This window comes from Symphalangus syndactylus, chromosome 20 (genome assembly GCF_028878055.3).
Source record: "Symphalangus syndactylus isolate Jambi chromosome 20, NHGRI_mSymSyn1-v2.1_pri, whole genome shotgun sequence".
Classification (NCBI taxonomy): Eukaryota; Metazoa; Chordata; class Mammalia; order Primates; family Hylobatidae; genus Symphalangus; species Symphalangus syndactylus.
Window position 1 is genome coordinate 46208497 of NC_072442.2, and position 19825 is coordinate 46228321.

At 51.8% G+C, this 19825-nt stretch overlaps 1 protein-coding gene across 3 annotated transcripts in view; it reads right to left on the reverse strand.

The window, feature by feature from the left end:
* Positions 1–14792: 14792 nt before the first annotated feature.
* LOC129470222 (leucine-rich repeat-containing protein 37A2-like) overlaps positions 14793–19825 on the reverse strand; it is a 53445-nt gene continuing 48412 nt past the window's right edge. For all 3 annotated transcript variants that reach the window (XM_063629275.1, XM_055257813.2, XM_063629276.1), the window contains 2 exons: positions 19628–19764; positions 14793–15946 (listed from right to left, as the gene is read on the reverse strand). In XM_063629275.1, the coding sequence (XP_063485345.1) occupies positions 19636–19764 (129 nt within the window). In that variant the 3' untranslated portion in view covers positions 14793–15946; positions 19628–19635. The remainder of the gene's footprint in view (positions 15947–19627; positions 19765–19825) is intronic.

The following is a 19825-nucleotide window of genomic DNA, read 5'->3' on the forward strand; positions in this document are numbered from 1 at the left end:
GGTCTGCAGGCTTGTCTACCTCTTCTCAGCTTGCTCTGCATGCCTTGGGGAAGCTGCATAAAGCATGGATCATGAAGGAGGGGGGCGGAGGAGAGGGAAATGCATGTTTCCACAAATGGACCATGAGCCATTTGTTTCCACAAATGTTTGTGTTCCACAAACACAAACCCATGTTTCCACAAATGGACCAGGCAGGCTCCAGATGGGGGAAAAAAAAACCTTTACATTATCATGTGACTTGCACAAGAAAAAAGGTACCTGCAAAGGGCCAAGGGACCAGAGAGGAGAACTTGAGAGGAGAACTCCTCCTCCTGGAGGAGGCGACTTTTGATATGAGCTTTCTAGGTGAGTAAAGGGCATTGCAGGTGAAGGGACTGGCTGGTAAGTGGCCAGCAGATAGGAATACAGGCTGAGCTCAGGGGAGGGTGCACCCAGAGGTGGGGAGGAAGGTAGGAAGTGAAAAAGGAGGCTGGGCGCGGTGAGTCATGCCTGTAATCCCAGCACTTTGGGTGGCCAAGGCGGGTGGATCACTTGAGGTCAGGAGTTTGAGACCAGCCTGGCCAACATGGTGAAACCCCATCTCTACTAAAAATACAAAAATTAGCCAGGTGTGGTGGTGTGCATCTGTAGTCTCAGCTACTAGGGAGGCTGAGGTATGAGAATTGCTTGAACCCGGGAGGCAGAGATTGCAGTGAGCCAAGATAATGCCACTGCACTCCAGCCTGGGTGACAGAGTGAGATCCTGTCTCAAAAAAATTTTTTTTAATAATAATAAAATAAAAAATAAAAATAAAAGGAAGTGAAAAAGGAAAGGGTAAGGGAAGAGGGCCAGAATGGAAGGGGAGCTGAAGACTGAGCAAGGCAGAGTTGGAGGCCAGTGCAGGAAGGGCTCAAACTATTTGCAAGGATGGTTCACATCCCACTGGTCTGTCAGCTTAGATTTAAAGCACTACCTAGAGTTATTCAAAGCCAGACAGGAGAACCGCAGGCATCAGAATGCCCTGGGGACAGGTCCAAAATGCAGATTCCTAAGCCCCACACTAACCCTAAAGAGTCACTCTAGGATGAGGTCCAAGAATTTGGGCTTGACCCCACCTCTCCTGTCCCCTGCCCTCACCACTGAGGACCTAAAGGATAATGAAAGGGGGGAATCTGTGCCCTAAATAATCCCTTTTGGCAGTTACTTTCTGTTTTCAAATCTGTCCTCCGGGACTAACCTAAGAGATGAGGGGTAAGGGAATTAACATTTATGGAAAATGGAAGAACCCACATAGGCACCTGTGTTCACCTTATATTCCTTACCAGCCACCTGAAAGGTGGGTGCTGCCATTATCTCCATTGTATGGATGAGAAAATAGGCTTAAAAGAGGTTAAGTGGCCAGGCGTGGTGGCTCACGCCTATAATCCCGGCACTTTGGGAGGCCGAGGTTGGTGGATCATGAGATCAAGAGATCCAGACCATCCTGGCCAACATGGTGAAACCCTGTCTCTACTGAAAATACAAAGAATTAACTGGGCATGGTAGCGCGAATCTGTAGTCCTAGCTGCTCGGGAGGCTGAAGGAGGAGAATTGTTTGAACCCAGGAGGCAGAGGTTGCAGTCAGCCGAGATCACACCACTGAACTCCAGCCTGGTGACAGAGCGAGACTTCATCTCTAAAAAAAGAAAAAAAAAAAAAAGAGGTTAAGTAACTTGGGGGGCCCACAGCCACAGAAGTAGTAAGTGCTAGAAGTAGGATTCTTACCTAGTTCTTTCTGATTCTAGTTTCAGCTTTGTTCAGTGGGTTTTAGAGCCAGGGCTGCTTAGGTTTGAACCTCACCTCTATCCCATATTATTTGCTGGGACTTCCTTAAAACAGTGTGGGGCCCAGGGCAACCCGATGAGTATGGGGCTAAGACAGCTGCCACCGAGTCAGCATTTTTCACAGGCCCCTTGAGATAGCACTGAAGACAGAAATTTCTAAATCGAATTTTATTGATGTTCAGGAAAGAGAAGTAAGTCACAACGCCCCTTGGCCCTCAGCCCCAAGCAGAGAGCCCAGAGTGTGTGACCACAGGCACGTGCCAAAACCTCTCTGAGCCTCAGTTCCTCATCTGCAAATAGGGGCTAATGTCAGTTGATGTGAGGATTAAATATCATTATATCCCGGCTGGGCACAGTGGCTCATGCCTGTAATCCCATAACTTTGGGAGGCTGAGGTGGGTGGATTACTTGAGGCCAGGAGTTCGAAACCAGCCTGGCCAACATGGTGAAACCCCATCTCTACCAAAGATACAAAGATTAGCCAGGCATGGTCGTGCATGCCTGTAGTCCCAGGTACTTGTGAGGCTGAGGCACAAGAATCGCTTGAACCCGGAAGGCTGAGGTTGCAGTGAGCTGAGATTGCGCCAATGCACTGCAGCCTACATGACAGAGTGAGACTGTTCCAAAACAATAACAACAACAACAACAACAACAAAAAAAAGAAAAGAGAAAGATGATATCCTTAACGCAAGTTCTGGCCTGTAGTAAGTGCTCAAAGATGAACAGCTGTTACTATTCTAGTTTTGGCTAATTTTCACCCTGCCAGTTGGGCAGGTGCTTGCCTTCCATTGCTCTTGTAAGCACTTGAATGAGAGCCTTTCTTGTCTGAACCCCAGATATATTCTCACTTGGCATCTGATTGAAATCATAAAACTAGCGTTAATGCACCCTCCTCTCTGGACACTGGAATCACTGGTGTGCTCTTCAGTTCTGTTGTAGGAAGCTGTTTCTTTCCACTCTCTCTTTTTTAAGAAATTGATTAAAAAGTGTTGTTATACACACGGTTTACAATTCAATAAAATGAAACGGAATGGGGATGAAACATAACGAACAACAGCAGTTCAGGCCGGGCGCGGTGGCTCACGCCTGTAATCCCAGCACTTTGGGAGGCCGAGGTGGGTGGATCACGAGGTCAGGAGATCAAGACCATCCTGGCTAACACAGTGAAACCCCATCTCTAGTAAAAATACAAAAAACAAACAAACAAAAAACAGCAGTTCATTGTCCCCACTGTTCCCACCCTTCTGGGGAGCAGGCTTTCAGCGGAATCTTCTGGTGCTTCTCCCCACATCTCCTGCACGTCTCATTGTTTGTATTTTATTATTTTTTTGAGACACAGTCTCGCTGTCACCCAGGCTGGAGTGTGGAGTGCAGTGGCGCCATCTTGGCTCACTGCAACCTCCGCCTCCTGGGTTCAAGCAATGCTCCTGCCTCAGCCTCCCTACTAGCTGGGATTACAGGCATGTGCCACCATGCCCAGCTAATTTTGTATTTTTAGTAGACGTGGGGTTTCACTATGTTGTCAAGGCTGATCTCAAACTCCTGACCTCACGTGATCCACCCGCCTTGGCCTCCCAAAGTGCTGGGATTACAGGCGTGAGCCACCGCGCCCAGCTGTCTCATAGTTTTAGACACTATCTGTTGCCTTCCTAGTAAACCGGGCAAGGACTTAGCTCTTTTACACCCCAGCCCTGTCCATTCTTGAGGTTTGGTTATGCCACAATTTGTAGAAAATTAAGTGTTTACAGAATTGTGACTATATAAATAGTATTCACCACAGAGCTTAATAATGTGCTGTGAGGTCAGGCACGGTGGCTCATGCCTGTAATCCCAGCACTTTGGGAGGCCAGGGTGGGTGGATCAACTGAGGTCGGGATTTCAAGACCAACCTGGCCAACATGGAGAAACCCCGTCTCTAATGAAAATACAAAAATCAGCCGGGTGTGGTGGTGCCCCCCTGTAGTCCCAGTTACTTGGGAGGCTGAGGCAGAGAATCACTTGAACCTAGGAGGCAGAGGTTGCAGTGAGCCGAGATCATGCCACTGCACACCAGCCTGGGCAACAGAGTGAGACTCCATCTCAAAATGTAATAAAATAAAAATAAAATACACTCTGATGATGGCTCTTCCCCCAAGGGTGCCTCATGCTCTCTCCTTTTCTTTCAGTGCCATCTGCCATTATCATGCCCTCGTTCTCTTCCAGTGCTCTGCGGAGCAGGTGGGGCCCCTGCTTGCAGTGCCCTCTCCAAGTTCTGTCCTCCATGTGCTCAAGTTATCCCCTAAACTTGTCACATGTGGTCATCCTGAACTTTGCTAAACTGCTTCCTGGGTTGGGGCCTTTATTTCCTGGCTCCCTTCTCTTCTTGCTTAATTTCCCCTTCCTTTGCTGTAGCACATACTCAGTTAAGAATCCCTTTCTAACATTAAAAAAAGAAAAAGAGAATAGTTCTTGGACCTCCTCATGATAGAAGTTATATCTTTAGGCCGGGCGTGGTGGCTCACGTGTGTAATCCCAGCAGTTTGGGAGGCCGAGGCAGGTGGATCACTTGAGCTCAGGAGTTCAAGACCAGCCTGAGCAACATGGTAAAACCCTATCTCTACAAAAAGTACAAAAATTAGCCAGGTGTGATTGCACGTACCTGCAATCCCAGCTACTCAGGAAGCTGAGGGAGGAGAATCTCTTGAACCCAGGAGGTGGAGGTTGCAATGAGCTCTGATCATGCCACTGCACTCCAGCCTGGGTGACAGAGTGAGACCCTGTCTCAAAAAAAGTTGTATCTTTAATATCCATTAACTGAAAAATAAAAATAAAAATAAGGACCAAAAATTACCATGCGGACACACGTGCTTTTAAGTGAATTTGTATGTTATCTACCACAGTAACATCTATGAACTTGTGAAAAACTGTTACTGGTTTAGGCTTAAGGGTTTGCTAGCTCCAATGTTCAATGGGTGGGCGCGGTGGCTCACACTTTGGGAGGCCGCCAAGGCAGGCAGATCACTTAGTCCGGGAGTTGGAGACCAGCCTGAGCCACATAGCGAAACCCTATCTCTACAAAAAATTTAAAAATTAGCTGTGCGTGGTCACGCGTACCTGTAGTCCCAGATATTGGAGGACGGTGGGGGGTGGCGCTGAGGCAGGAGGACCACTTGAGGCCAGAAAGAAGGTCAAGGCTGCAGTGAGCCGAGGCTGAGTCACTGCACTCCAGCCTGGGTGGCACAGCAAAACTCTGTCAAAAAACAAAACAAAACCAACCAAACAAACAAGAACCAAAGTTGGATGCAGTGGCTCACATCTGTAATCCCAACAATTCGGAAGGCTCAGGCAGGAGGATTGCTTGAGGCCAGGAGTTCAAGACCAGCCTGGGCAACATAGTGAGACCCTCGCCTCTGAAAAAATTAAATATTAATAAAAACAAACCCTAGTAGCTTCAGTCTTTGATTCTCCATCCCTCATTTCATCCCTTTGTCTTCTGGTAATAGAATTTCCTTCTTGTTTTTCTTTTGGGATGTGCCACCTTCGCTCCCTGGGATTCTGCTGGGATTGAGTTACCGCCTTCCAGGCTCAAGCGATCCTCCCACCTCAGCCTCCCAAGTCGCTAAGACCACAGGCACATGCCACCATGCCTGGCTAATGTTTTGTATTTTCTGTAGAGCTGGGGTTTTGCCATGTTGCCCAGGAATTTTTCCTTTAATGTTCTCCTGCTACTTACTAATTCACTTTGTCACCCTGTGAGCTCATAAGAGCAGAGAGATAGCAACAGGAGCTAAAAAACTCTAAGCTGTGAAAAAATATTAAATATGAAATCATGATAGCTATTAGCTTAATTTGTTTTAAGCAAATTGCAAAGTAATTTTTTGGGAATCAGTGTCCCACTGCAGTGATGACATATGGGGATTCCTAATTCCCAGTATGTTTTTAAAATAATTTGTAAACACCTAATACAAACACATGATGTGAAATTCAAGAGGTACAAAAGGGCATACAGCCCTGCACCCTCCCAGTTTCCCTCCCCGAAGGCCACCACCATTACCAGTTTCTTGTGTGTGCTTCCAGAGGTGTTCTTTTTTTTTTTTTTTTTTTTTTTTTTTTTTTTTTTTTTTGAGACGGAGTCTCGTTGTCGCCCAGGCTGGAGTGCAGTGGCAGGATCTCAGCTCACTGCAGGCTCTGCCCCCCGGGGTTCACGCCATTCTCCTGCCTCAGCCTCCCGAGTAGCTGGGACTACAGGCGCCTGCCACCTCGCCCGGCTAATTTTTTGTATTTTTAGTAGAGACGGGGTTTCACCTTGGTCTCGATCTCCTGACCTCGTGATCCGCCCGCCTCGGCCTCCCAAAGTGCTGGGATTACAGGCGTGAGCCACCGCGCCCAGCCTTCCAGAGGTGTTCTTGTCCAACAGAACTTCAATGATGAAAACAGTTACCTGTGCTGCCCAGTTTGGTACCCATTAGCCACACGGGGCAGTTGAGCACTTGATATGTGGCTAGTGTGTCTTAGGAGCTGACTTTAAAAAAAAAAAATTTTTTTTTTTTTAAAGACTCAGTGTTTTGCTCTGTTTACCAGACTGGACTGCAGCGGTGTGTGAACATGGCCTCAAACTCCTGTTTATTTATTTTTTGAGACAGGGCCTCACTCTGTTGTCCAGGCTGGAGTGCAGTGGTGCAGTCATAGCTCACTGCAACCTTGACCTCCTGGGCTCAAGAAATCCTCCCACCTCAGCCTCCTAAGTTGCTGGGACTACAGATGCATGCCACCATGTTTGGCTGATTTTTACAATTTTAAATTTTTTGCCTGGGCGCAGTGGCTCATGCCTGTAATCTCAGCACTTTGGGAGGCTGAGGCGGGCAGATCACCTGAGGTCAGGAGTTCGAGACCAGCCTGGCCAACATGGCGAAAACTTGTCTCTACCAAAAATACAAAAATTTGCTGGGTATGGTGGTGCGTGCCTGTAGTCCAGCTACTTGGAGGCTGAAGCACGAGAATCACTTGAACCCAGGAGGCAGATGTTGTAATAAGCTGAGACTGTGCCACTGCACTCCAGCCTGGGTGAAAGTGAGACCCATGTCAAAAAAACAAAAATTAATTAAAAATAAATTTTTTGTAGAAAAGGGGTTCCACTATGTTCCCCAGGCTGATATCGAATTATTGGCCTCAAGCTATCTTCCCACCTTGGCCTCCCAAAGTGCTGGGATTACAGGCATGAGCCACGAGGCCCACCTAAATTTATATGTAAATAGCCATATGTGGCTAGTGGCTACTGTATCAGACCTCACAGTTCTGTACAGATAATGCACAGCACAGAGTAGCATATACTATACACGCCCTACTACATCTTGCTTTGCTCCCTTAATAGCACCTATGCATCTTGGAGATAGATTGCCCCAGTCTGCCTCATTTTTAAAAACTGCTGTATAATATCCTCTTGTAATCCACAAAGGCAATCCCAGACCCAGCCTGGGGGGCCATGGGTCATCACTTTTTACAACAAGCTCTAAAATCTTCCACATATACCATAACCAAGGCACCTCAAAACAACCCTAGGTTCCTCATGCCTCTACTTTTATCAGCCTGGGCCTGACATAGTTGGACATTGAATAGTCACTTTTGGGGGCTGGCGGAAATAATTTACCATGAGTGACTGCCCTAAAAGATACTCTCCACCCACGTGGCCCATGCCTGGCATTCACTAGTGCTAGTGGCATTCTTTAAGGTTGCTCATATCTCTAAGTGGTTCTCCTTTAAAGAGCAAAGTCTCCTGGGAAAGGTGGTCATTAAGCAGAACATCTGGGGCTGATCTTGCTTTTGCCCTGTTGAGAGGGGCCAAGGGACTTGGTAGAGCAGCAGGTGCTCTGACGGTGAACCTCATTGTTTTTAAAATTATTCTTAAGAGGCCAGGTGCGTTGGCTCACACCTGTAGTCCCAGGACTTTGAGGAGCAGAGGCAGGAGGATCATTTGAGTCCAGGAGTTCAAGATTAGACTGAGCAACATGGGGAGACCTCATCTCTACAAAAAATTTAAAAGAAAATTAATTTGGCATGGTGGCCCGAGCCTGTGGTCCCCGCTACTCGGGAGGCTGAGGTGGGAGGATCACCTGAGCCCAGGAGGTTGAGACTTGCAGTGAGCTGAGTTCACACCACTGTACTCGAGTCTTGACGACAGAATGAGACTGTCTCAAAAAAAAAAAAAAAAAAAAAAAATTGTCCTTAAGTCCATGTGGACCCCTAACTAGGTTTGTGCCCTAGACAGCCTTCCTCTGAGGGCAATTCAGGTGGTGAGACTCCAGCTTTAAATGGCCTCTAGAGAAATTTCACTAACCTGCCTTGGTGTTTGACCCTGTATAACCCCTTTCTTCTGGAGGTCCCTTTGGGTGGCAGTAGATACGGGATTTGGTGTCTGACAGATCTGGGGACAGATCCCAGCTCCAAATGGCAGAGTCTCTACAGATTACAAGCCAAATACTTAGCACTATGTGCTGATCTTCAGGAAGTCAGTCTATATTTCATAGCAAGTCACATGGGGATAATGAAGGAATGGCCTAAAATGCTCTCAGTAATATTCCTGAGTCATCCCTCAGGGCTGGGCTTGGTGTTACGCATGGCGGGGAAGGGAGCAGAGCTGTGTGCAGAGGAAGATGCAGTTCTTGCCTTGTCAGGGTCCCTGACCTGATGGCGACCCATGGTGGAGTCTTCATAGTGACAGACACCACTGTAAAAGCAGACCCAGGCTGTGCAACCCCCAAAGCAGGCCTCCTCACTCACCGGGATAGATAGACTATTGGCCCTACCTGCACCCACCGCTTGCCATGGTTTTGTTGTGGGTGGAGGGTACTTTCTTGCCCCCTGGCTTTGGGTTTGCCCACGTGGCTTGCTCTGGCCGTGGAATGAAGCAGAAACGAAAGGCTGCCAGTTCCGAGCCCACGTCTCAAGTCGCCTTAGGTGGTTCCGCGGGCCCCGTGCTGTTCCACCTTCACCCAGAAGGCCTTCTGTGGTGCAGCCACTGCTTCTTCAGCCTCGGCCCAAAAGGAACGGAGGAGCCCCCCTGGCCGATTCGCAGGCCTGCAGGGAGCCACAGAGCGCAGCGGCCGGCCCAGCGTTCAAGCCCAAGCACAGGGCTGCGAGAACCTTGTTCCAGCCGCCGTTTAGGATGGTTGATTAGGACGCGTTGCCGTGGCGGTAGCTCACCAATCCAATGCGTGCACCCGCTCCTTTATTAGGCTATAGGGCCAGTGGCTCCCACAGGGACCTGATACAATAGTGCGTTAAATAAGGAGCTTATTGAGCTCTCATGTTGTAAGCCAGCGGAGAGGTCCAGGACTAGTGTGGGGGCTCCGGCGGGGGCTGTGGCCCCCATCCGCATGGAGCCTCCCCATAGTTCACAGGTCTCAGTCTTCCGAGCCTTCAACCCTGCGAGCCCGAACAGTCCACAGGGCGGCGCCAGACCCTCTTTCGAACGCCATCCTCTAAAGCCTAGGCTCCAACCGGCTCCACTCCTTCAGGCTCAGGATTTTCACTCTTCTCGAATGGGGGTGGCCCTCCCCCAATATTCTGAGTCGCAACAGCATCTCCCTCCAACCAGGACCTCAGAGCCAGAGCTGGGCGAGAGGCCCTGACCTCTGGGGTAGGGTGGCAGCATCCCTGTGAAGGTGCGGTCCTGCCTCCCATCCCCAGGCGCCTGGCCTCTCCCACCCTCAGCGCCCTGCTCACCTCCAGCTGAAGACACCAGGGCACCTCTGCTTCCTCCCTGCCCTCTCTGCAGTACCGCCGAGTGAGCATAAAAGGGTTTCATATAGGCTTTGCCGGGCGTGGAGACTCCCACCTGTAATCCCAGTAACTTGAGAGATCAAGGCGGGAGGATCACTTGAGGCCAGGAGTTCAAAACCAGCCTGGGCAACAAAGTGAGGCCTGTCTCCGGGAAAAAAAAAAAAAAAAAAAAGAATAAAAGAGGTCCCTTCTTCTGGGAGATTGATGTAGGGGAGTGTGAGTTAGAAGGGAGGCATCGAGGATCAGTCATTTAAAGCAGCACCCAAGGATGTTCAAGGCTAGAGATCCACAGGCATATTTTCAGAAACTGAATCTCCTGGCGGGGCACAGTGACTCATGACTGTAATCCCAGCACTTTGGGAGGCCAAGGTGAGCGGATCACTTGAGGTCAGGAGTTCAAGACTAGCCTGGTCAACATGGTGAAACCGTTTTTAGAAAAAAATAAAAATTGGCTGGGTATGACAGTGGGCGCCGGTAATCCCAGCTATTCGGGAGGCTGAGGCAGGAGAATCACTTGAACCCAGAAGGCAGAGGTTGCAGTCAACTGAGATCACACTACTGCACTCCAGCCTGGGTGACAGAGTGAGACTGTCTCCAAAAAAAAAAAAAGACCCCAAAACCCAAAACAAGCCAGGCGCGGTAGCTCGCACCTGTAATCCCAGCCCTTTGGGAGGCCAGGGCGGGTGGATTACCTGAGGTGAGGAGTTCGAGACCAGCCTGACCAACATGGTGAAACCCTGTCTCTACTAAAAATACAAAAATTAGCCGGGCATGGTGGTGCATGCCTGTAACCCCAGCTACTAGAGAGGCTGAGGCAGGAGACTTGCTTGAACCCAGGAGGCAGAGGATGCAATGAGCTGAGATCGTGCCATTGCATTCCAGACTGAGCAACAAGAGCAAAACTCCATCTCAAAAGAAAAAAAAAAGAAGAAAAAACAAACAAAACTCTTGAATTTCCCTGTGGATACCTTTTCTCTGGCAGCCTTTTTCAATGAGGGCTATGTTTTCTCCAATACTATATGGCCTGCAGACCGCTCAGCTTTCATTCCAGTGAAAACATTCCAGAAAAAAACTCTGAATCAATCCCAGGTGTTTCTCCAATCAACTCAGGGCATGATTGTGTGTCACATGCTGCCCAGCTAGAATGACACCTCTCCAGGCCTCTGACTTAGCTAGGTCTCCACCATGTGACTCCACCCTAGACTCCCCGCCTTCTTCTTTCGCAAAGCCTCGGACACGAAGACACTCACCAAAAGTGAGTAGGGTGCCAGGACACCTCCAATTATAAGTGAGGCTGTCCAGCACTCCTGGATGTGGAGGTGTGATGCAGAGTGGTGGCTGCTCGTGACACTCATTTCACCCCTTTCTGTGCAGGTGCCAGAAGCCCAGGAAGCACACATCAAGGCTCCCTTGCCAGCGAGGTGCTGCCAATAAAATGTAGTCACGTGGAATTTGGAATGTGGAAAGGAGGTAGAAGTCATCCTTTCCTCCCCCGTAGCAGCAGGCGTGCAGGCTCTGGTGGTCAGCTGGACTCCATACTCCCCCACCAGTCACCAGCCTGGGGACTGTGGGGACTGCAAGGACCTCAGCAGCAGTTTCCCAAGTTTCCTGACTTCTTCCGTCCTCTGGAAATCAGCTGTGGTAAAGTAGCCTGAAAGCCAGTGGTGCAACCCCCTCCCCCCAACCTTCACCACCTCTAGCCCCTCCAATGATAAGCACTAATTGCCTATATACAACCCCTTATTGTTTGAAATATCTCGAGTAATTTCTGTTTTCCTATCTGGGGTAGTGGAACATAAGAAGAAATATACATTTGGTCTCTGCCCACAGTTCCTAACACAAAGCTCCTAAAACCCTTGGAAACTCCTGAATGATGGTGGTGCTGGGCATTGTCTTCCTTTCTTAAAAAATTTATCATTTTTCTTTTCTCCCAGGGGTTTTTTTCTTTAAAAAAAAAAAAAAAAACTTTTCTTTTAGGTTAAGGAATACACATGCACATTCGTTATATAGGTAAACTTGTGTCACGACAGTTTGTTGTACAGATTATTTCGTCACCCAGGTACTAAGCCTAGTACCCAACAGTTTTTTCTGCTCCTCTCCCTCCTCCCACCCTCCACCCTCAGGTAGGGCCTAGTGTGTGTTGTTCCCTTGTGTTTATGAGTTCTCATCATTTTGCTCCCACTTATAAGAACATGCTTGCGCCACTGCACTCCAGCCTGGGCGACAGAGCGAGACTCTGTCTCAAAAAAAAAAAAAAAAGAACATGCAGTGTTTGGTTTTCTGTTCCTGTCTTAGTTTGCTGAGGATAATGGCCTCCAGCTCCATCCGTGCTCCTGTGAAAGACATGATCTCGCTGTTTTTTATGGTTGCACATCTTTTGTTCTAACATTTGGTCCTTAAACCTGGTTCCTGACACAGAGCTCCTAAATCCCTTGGAATTTTCTGGGTGATAGAAGCGTCCTTTGTTCTCATGAGGTGGCTCTCGGTAGGCTCCTTATTTGGGGACTGGTCACGAAAAAGACCTAACTATGGTTGGAAGCGTTGTGCTGTCAGCCCCATTCCCCATCCTCTGGGGTGGGGAGTGGAGCTGGAGCTCAATCATGCCTACGTGACAAAGCCTCCATAATAATCCTTAAAAGACAGGACTTGGAGAGCTTCTGGGTTGGCGAACACATCCCTGTTCTGGGAGGGTGGTGCACCCCAACTCCCCAAGGACACTTCCAGACCTCACCCTGTGTATCTCTTCATCTGGCTGTTCATTTGTGTCCTTTAAAATATCCTTTGTAATAAATCAGCAATAGTAAGAAAACTGTTTTCCTGGGTTCCATGAGCTGTTCTAGCAAATGTTCAAACCTGAGGAGGGAGTTGTGGGGACCTCCAATTTATAGCCAGTTGGTCAGATGCATAGGCGATGCTTGGCCTTGCACCTGGGGTCTGACGTGGGGGTGGTCCTGACTGAGCCCTTAAGCTGTGGAGTCTGGTGCTCACTGTGCTTAGGGCTTCTCTGCCTTTGTAGTGTCCTGTCTAGAAGCCTTTCCTTCCTCTTGTCAGCTCAGAAAACTTTTCTTCCACTTCCCTTCTTCTAAGCCGTCCCTTCCATCTACTCCTTTCCAGCCCACCAAGAGCAGAACCACGGCTGGCTCCACTGCCACCATGCCATTCCACACTCTCTCCTCAGGATGTATTCAGATGTCCAGCCCTCCCCCAAGTCTAGGAGCCCTTTGAGGAAAGGGATGCTGGCCTAGTCAACTCTTTCCCAGCACCAGGCACAGTGTCTGGCACGTTTCATCTTGTTCATGGACTCTTCCCCAGGCAGCCTGACCTTCCCTCCTCTGAACTGCTGCATTTCTTGTCTGCATCATGTTTGCCCTAATCAGATATCACCTTATTTCCATCTTTTAAAAAATGCTTTATTTCTCTGGCAGGCTTCATTGGAATCACAATTCTCATTCATTTAGTAACTGTTGGCCTTGTATCCACCTCTCTCTGGCACTCAGGTCTCACTTAAGAGCTGGCCGTCTGAGCTGTGATTTGCGATCAGTGAGATGGAGACAGAGGCAGCCCTAGGCAGTCATGTTTTGTTCCACCTGACACTGGGTGCCACTCCCCCTCCCAGGCTACAGGCGGGCATGGGCACTAGCCTGGGAGAGACAGCTCATCCATACTCTGGCCCAGCAGAAACTCTGAGCTTAGACAAAACTGCTCAATTGAGGACAAACTGGGCAAAGTAGAATCTTACTTTGGGAGTTTTTAGAAATATGGTGGGGTGGCATTTGGGAAAAATAAGAATTGCAGCTGGGCATGATGGCACACACCTGTAGACCCCCAGCTACTCTGGAGGCTGAGGTAGGAGGATCTTTGGAGCCCAAGAGCTTGAGGCAGCAGTGAGCTATGAATGCACCACTATACTCCAGCATGGGTGACAGATCAAGACCCTGTCTGGAAAAAAAAAAGTACACATTTGAGATACATAAAATTTTCTTGTTATATAAAAACATTATAAGCATCAAAATGTGAAATTATGTAAAGATGCCAAAATAGGAATCTGGAGGTGCTTGGAATCCAGAGTTTGGGAGCCCAGCAGTGCAAGGATCTCTAGTCTTGGCTTTTTTTTTTTTTTGAGATGGAATGTCGCTCTGTTGCCCAGGCTGGTGTGCAGTGGCCCATTATGAGCTCACTGCAACCTCCGCCTCCCAGGTTCAAGCAATTCTCCCTCCCTCAGCTTCCTGAGTAACTGGGATTACAGGCGTGCATCACCACCCCCAGCTAATTTTTGTATTTTTTAGTAGAGACAGAGTTTTGCCATTTTGGCCGGGGTGGTCTTGAACTCCTGCCTCAGGTGGTCCACCTACCTCAGCCTCCCAAAGTGCTGGGATTACAAGCATGAGCCACTGCACCCGGCCTGGTCTTGGCTTCTTGTCAGCTCCCTGCTTATGTCCAACACTCACCCCTGTTAGAGCTGGTGTGGGGAGCTTCTGTCCTGGTGACTTAACAGTGTAATTAAAGTGCTTAGCACTGTACCTGTACCACAGCTGGTGCCAATAACAGCAGCTGCAATCATCCTCACCATCCGCATGTTATTGTTATATTAACTCTTTGATGGCAACCCTGGCTTATCCCCCCATCTCCCTATGCCCTACAGCAGGGCAGTGGAATGGTTAAGAGGCTTTGAAGTCTAACAGTGCTGGCTTAAAACCCTAATTTGTCGTTTTGGATGTGTGGCTTTGGACACTTTGGGCAGGTCACCTACGTTCTTCGAGCCCTATATCCTTATCTGTCAGATGATGATTTTTTTTTTTTTTTTTTTTTGAGACAGAGTCTCGCTCTGTCACCCAGGCTGGAGTGCAGTGGCTTGATCTTGGCTCACTGCAAGCTCCACCTCCCGTGTTCACACCATTCTCCTGCCTCAGCTTCCTGAGTAGATGGGACTACAGGCTCCTGCCACCACGCCCGGCTAATTTTTTTGTATTTTTAGTAGAGACGGGGTTTCACTGTGTTAGCCAGGATGGTCTCGATCTCCTGACCTCGTGATCCGCCCACCTCGGCTTCCCAAAGTGTCAGATGATTTTAACAACTATGCTTCCATGAATTTCTGGGCTAAATGATATGACTGTAAAATGCCTAACCCAGGGTTTAGCATCAAGTAAGCAAATTGTAAATGGTAGCTGCTGCTCTGCCTATGATTATTTAGTCTTGTGCTTTAAACTCAAATATTTGTTGGCCCACTGAAGTCACCACACAGAGAAAGATGCTTTTCATTCTCAGTAAAGAACTTTGGGAGATAACTGGGGCAGCAGCAAGAGAACAGGTGTCTTATGTCCAGCATTAGCAAACTCATCGGAACTGATGGGCAGCTCACTTTGCTTAGAACCTGCACCAGCACACACACGGGGCTGCTTCCCAGTCACACTGCTCCTGGGAAGGTAGGGGGGCTGCTGTTCTGCAGTTAGCGCCGTTCTTTACCTCCTATTACCGAACTGCCAGAGTTCATTTGTGTTCAATTAGGTAGATTACCAATTCTTGTTCATTCTGATTTTCTTTTGCTCACTAACCAAATGTGATTTATTAGTGACTTTTTCTTTGAAGATGGAGTGGAGGAATCCTGGCGCCTTCTGCAACATTCTGCTGCTGTTATGGAACAGTACAGTTACGGATGTGCATCAGCGGGGGATGGGGAAAGGCTAGGGCAGTACATATGAATGGAGAGGTAGCCCCACCAGTATGTTTTCTGAAATACAGTCCCGCAGAGGGCAGTCTTGAGAAATTACTATTCTCACACGCTCTTCTGGACCCTACCCCTCCAGCACCTCCCTGCTATCCAAGGGTTGGGATTTTTAAAAAGAAAAACAAATGAGAAAAAAAGCAATGTGAATCTTTTGTCATCTTGTAAGGGTGAAAAGCCCTCTACCAAGTCTGGATGAACATTCATGCATGTGCTTGAGGGCTTGGGAAAAAGGCAGGGCTTGCCCCCACAGTGCAGGTAGGCCCAGTGATCCTATGATAGGGGCCAGGAGATGGGAGGTCCCCTGTGGGCAGGAGTTCAAGTATGTGGGATTATATGACTGGTGCTTGGTGAACCAAGGGAGAGGGCACCAAAAACAATGGTATTTAATTGCAAAATCTCCACCCCCTGAGGATATGTTTTCAGGTCTGGGTGACTAATTAGACTGGGAAACAAGGGAGGGAACGATGGCCCTGTGCTTCCTCTGCCCACTGCCTCTGGATGCATGGGCCGCCGGCTTCAGTCCTGCTTTTCCTTCTGATGGCCCTTGTTGTTTATGCTACGTATTTTTGCAGGAGGCCTGAGGTGGGCTGGGGTCAGTCTTTGTTCTCCTGTGACAGGGCTTCACTCTCCTCCCCGTTCTCTGCTGGGGTTTCGCTGTCCCTGGGATAAGAATAACAATGCCAAGGTTTTCCTTCGTTCCTTCCTTCCTTCCTTCCTTCCTTTCTTTCTTTCTTTCTTTCTTTTTCTTTCTTTCCCTCTCTGGCCCAGGCTACAATCTACTCGGCTTGCTGCTGCCCGCGCCGCGGACTGCCTGGGTCTGCCGGCGCGCGCCACCGCTGCCTGCCTTTTCTCCTTTGGATGCAGGCACGCGTTCACCATCTTGGCCACGCTGCTCGCCAGCTCCTGACGCCGAGTGCTCTGCCCGCCTCAGCCTCCCGAGGTACTGGGACTACAGACGGAGTCTCGCTCACCCAGTGCTCGGTGTTGCCCGGGCTGGAGTGCGGTGGCGTGGTGTGGCCTCGCGGCAGCCTCTACCCCCCGGCCACCTGCCTTGGCCTGCCAGGGTGCTGGGATTGCAGCCCCTGCCCGGCCGCCGCCCCATCTGGAAGGTGGGGAGCGCCTCTGCCCGGCCGCCCCGTCTGGGAGGTGAGGAGCACCTCTGCCTGGCCGCCCCGTCTGGGAAGTGACGAGCGCCTCTGCCCGGCCACCCACCGTCTGGGAAGTGAGGAGCGCCTCTGCCCGGCCACCCACCATCTGGAAAGTGAGGAGCGCCTCTGCCTGGCCACCCACCGTCTGGGAAGTGAGGAGCGCCTCTGCCTGGCCGCCCCGTCTGGGAAGTGAGGAGCGCCTCTGCCCGGCCACCCATCGTCTGGGAAGTGAGGAGCGCCTCTGCCCGGCCACCCCGTCTGGGAAGTGAGGAGCGCCTCTGCCCGGCCGCCCCGTCTGGGAAGTGAGGAGCGCCTCTGCCCGGCCACCCATCGTCTGGGAAGTGAGGAGCGCCTCTGCCTGGCCGCCCCGTCTGGGAAGTGAGGAGCGCCTCTGCCCGGCCGCCCATCGTCTGGGAAGTGAGGAGCGCCTCTGCCCGGCCACCCCGTCTGGGAAGTGAGGAGCGCCTCTGCCCGGCCGCCCCGTCTGGGAAGTGAGGAGCGCCTCTGCCCGGCCACCCATCGTCTGGGAAGTGAGGAGCGCCTCTGCCTGGCCGCCCCGTCTGGGAAGTGAGGAGCGCCTCTGCCCGGCCGCCCATCGTCTGGGAAGTGAGGAGCGCCTCTGCCCGGCCACCCCGTCTGGGAAGTGAGGAGCGCCTCTGCCCGGCCGCCCCGTCTGGGAAGTGAGGAGCGCCTCTGCCCGGCCACCCATCGTCTGGGAAGTGAGGAGCGCCTCTGCCCGGCCGCCCCGTCCGGGAAGAAATGAGGAGCGCCTCTGCCCGGCCGCCCCGTCCGGGAAGAAGTGAGGAGCGCCTCTGCCCGGCCGCCCCGTCCGGGAAGAAGTGAGGAGCGCCTCTGCCCGGCCGCCCCGTCCGGGAAGAAGTGAGGAGCGCCTCTGCCCGGCCGCCCAGTCCGGGAAGAAGTGAGGAGCGCCTCTGCCCGGCCGCCCCGTCCGGGAAGAAGTGAGGAGCGCCTCTGCCCGGCCACCCATCGTCTGGGAAGTGAGGAGCGCCTCTGCCCGGCCACCCACCGTCTGGGAAGTGAGGAGCGCCTCTGCCCGGCCGCCCCGTCTGGGAAGTGAGGAGCGCCTCTGCCCGGCCACCCACCGTCTGGGAAGTGAGGAGCGCCTCTGCCCGGCCACCCACCGTCTGGGAAGTGAGGAGCGCCTCTGCCCGGCCGCCCCGTCTGAGAAGTGAGGAGCGCCTCTGCCCGGCCACCCATCGTCTGGGAAGTGAGGAGCGCCTCTGCCCGGCCTCCCATCGTCTGGGAGGTGAGGAGCGCCTCTGCCCGGCCGCCCCGTCCGGGAGGAAGTGAGGAGCGCCTCTGCCCGGCCGCCCCGTCCGGGAAGAAGTGAGGAGCGCCTCTGCCCGGCCGCCCCGTCCGGGAAGAAGTGAGGAGCGCCTCTGCCCGGCCGCCCCGTCCGGGAAGAAGTGAGGAGCGCCTCTGCCCGGCCGCCCAGTCCGGGAAGAAGTGAGGAGCGCCTCTGCCCGGCCGCCCCGTCCGGGAAGAAGTGAGGAGCGCCTCTGCCCGGCCACCCATCGTCTGGGAAGTGAGGAGCGCCTCTGCCCGGCCACCCACCGTCTGGGAAGTGAGGAGCGCCTCTGCCCGGCCGCCCCGTCTGGGAAGTGAGGAGCGCCTCTGCCCGGCCACCCACCGTCTGGGAAGTGAGAAGCGCCTCTGCCCGGCCACCCACCGTCTGGGAAGTGAGGAGCGCCTCTGCCCGGCCACCCACCGTCTGGGAAGTGAGGAGCGCCTCTGCCCGGCCGCCCCGTCTGAGAAGTGAGGAGCGCCTCTGCCCGGCCACCCACCTTCTGGGAAGTGAGGAGCGCCTCTGCCCGGCCTCCCATCGTCTGGGAGGTGAGGAGCGCCTCTGCCCGGCCGCCCCGTCCGGGAGGAAGTGAGGAGCGCCTCTGCCCTGCCGCCCCGTCCGGGAAGAAGTGAGGAGCGCCTCTGCCCGGCCGCCCCGTCCGGGAAGAAGTGAGGAGCGCCTCTGCCCGGCCGCCCCGTCCGGGAAGAAGTGAGGAGCGCCTCTGCCCGGCCGCCCCGTCCGGGAAGAAGTGAGGAGCGCCTCTGCCCGGCCGCCCCGTCGGGAAGAAGTGAGGAGCGCCTCTGCCCGGCCGCCCCGTCCGGGAAGAAGTGAGGAGCGCCTCTGCCCGGCCGCCCCGTCTGGGAGGTGAGCAGCGCCTCTGCCCGGCCACCCATCGTCTGGGAGGTGAGGAGCGCCTCTGCCCGGCCACCCATCGTCTGGAAAGTGAGGAGCGCCTCTGCCCGGCTGCCCCATCTGGGAAGTGAGGAGTGCCTCTGCCCGGCCACCCATCGTCTGGGAGGTGATGAGCGCCTCTGCCCGGCCACCCATTGTCTGGGAAGTGGGGAGCGCCTCTGCCCGACCACCCATCGTCTGGGAAGTGAGGAGCGCCTCTGCCCGGCCACCTATCGTCTGGGAAGAAGTGAGGAGCGTCTCTGCCTGGCCGCCCCGTCTGGGAAGTGAGGAGCCCCTCTGCCCGGCCGCCCCGTGTCTGGGTAGAAGTGAGGAGCTCCTCTGCCTGGCCGCTCCGTCTGGGAGGTCTACCACGGAGGCCAGAAGCAATGTGGGGGCTGGACGTGGTGGCTCACGCCTGTGGTCCCGGCACTCTGGGGGGCGAGGCGGGTTGATCACTTCGGGCTAGGAGTTTGAGACCAGTCTGGCCAACTTGGCGAAACATGAAGAATACAACAGACAAACCAACCAACCAACTCAATGACAACAAAACAGGTCTACCCTGGAGTCATACTCTAATTTTTTCTATTTTCCTCCCTTTCTGATCCTTTATCCCACTTTCTTTTTCTTCCTCTTCCTTCTCCCTCTTCTTTGTCAAATAGAGGATTGAGTTATTATCACTGATCCATATAAAGTCCCTCTCTCATTTATTTTAACTCCCACCCCCATTTCTATTCCCCGACTTCCCATGTGCAACCTTCCTAATATGTTTGATACACATCTTTTTGTTTGTATGTATTTTTAGAAAATGTTTATTGTTTTTGTATGCAAAAAAAAATTAATTAAAGAAGTGGTAATGCAAAAAAAAAAAAAAAAAAAAAAAAAAAAAAAAAAAAAAAAAAAACAATGCCAAGGTTTTGATTCTTGAAAGGAGCAATTAAGCTTCTCACCACCACCCCCCCCATTTTAGATGAGAACTGTGAGGGCTCCGTCATTTACCCAGGGTCCTAGTTGAGGCTCTTGTCCTCAAGAGATGACTTGGACAGCTTCCATGCGTGATTATTTACTCTTGTGGCACTGAGAGGGTTGTACATATCTTTACGCCAGAGCGGCTGTCCGAATGAGGAAAGTCCATCCTAGAAGACAGAAAGGGAAATATTAATTTTGCATGTCCTCTGCTTTCCCTGGCCACAGCAA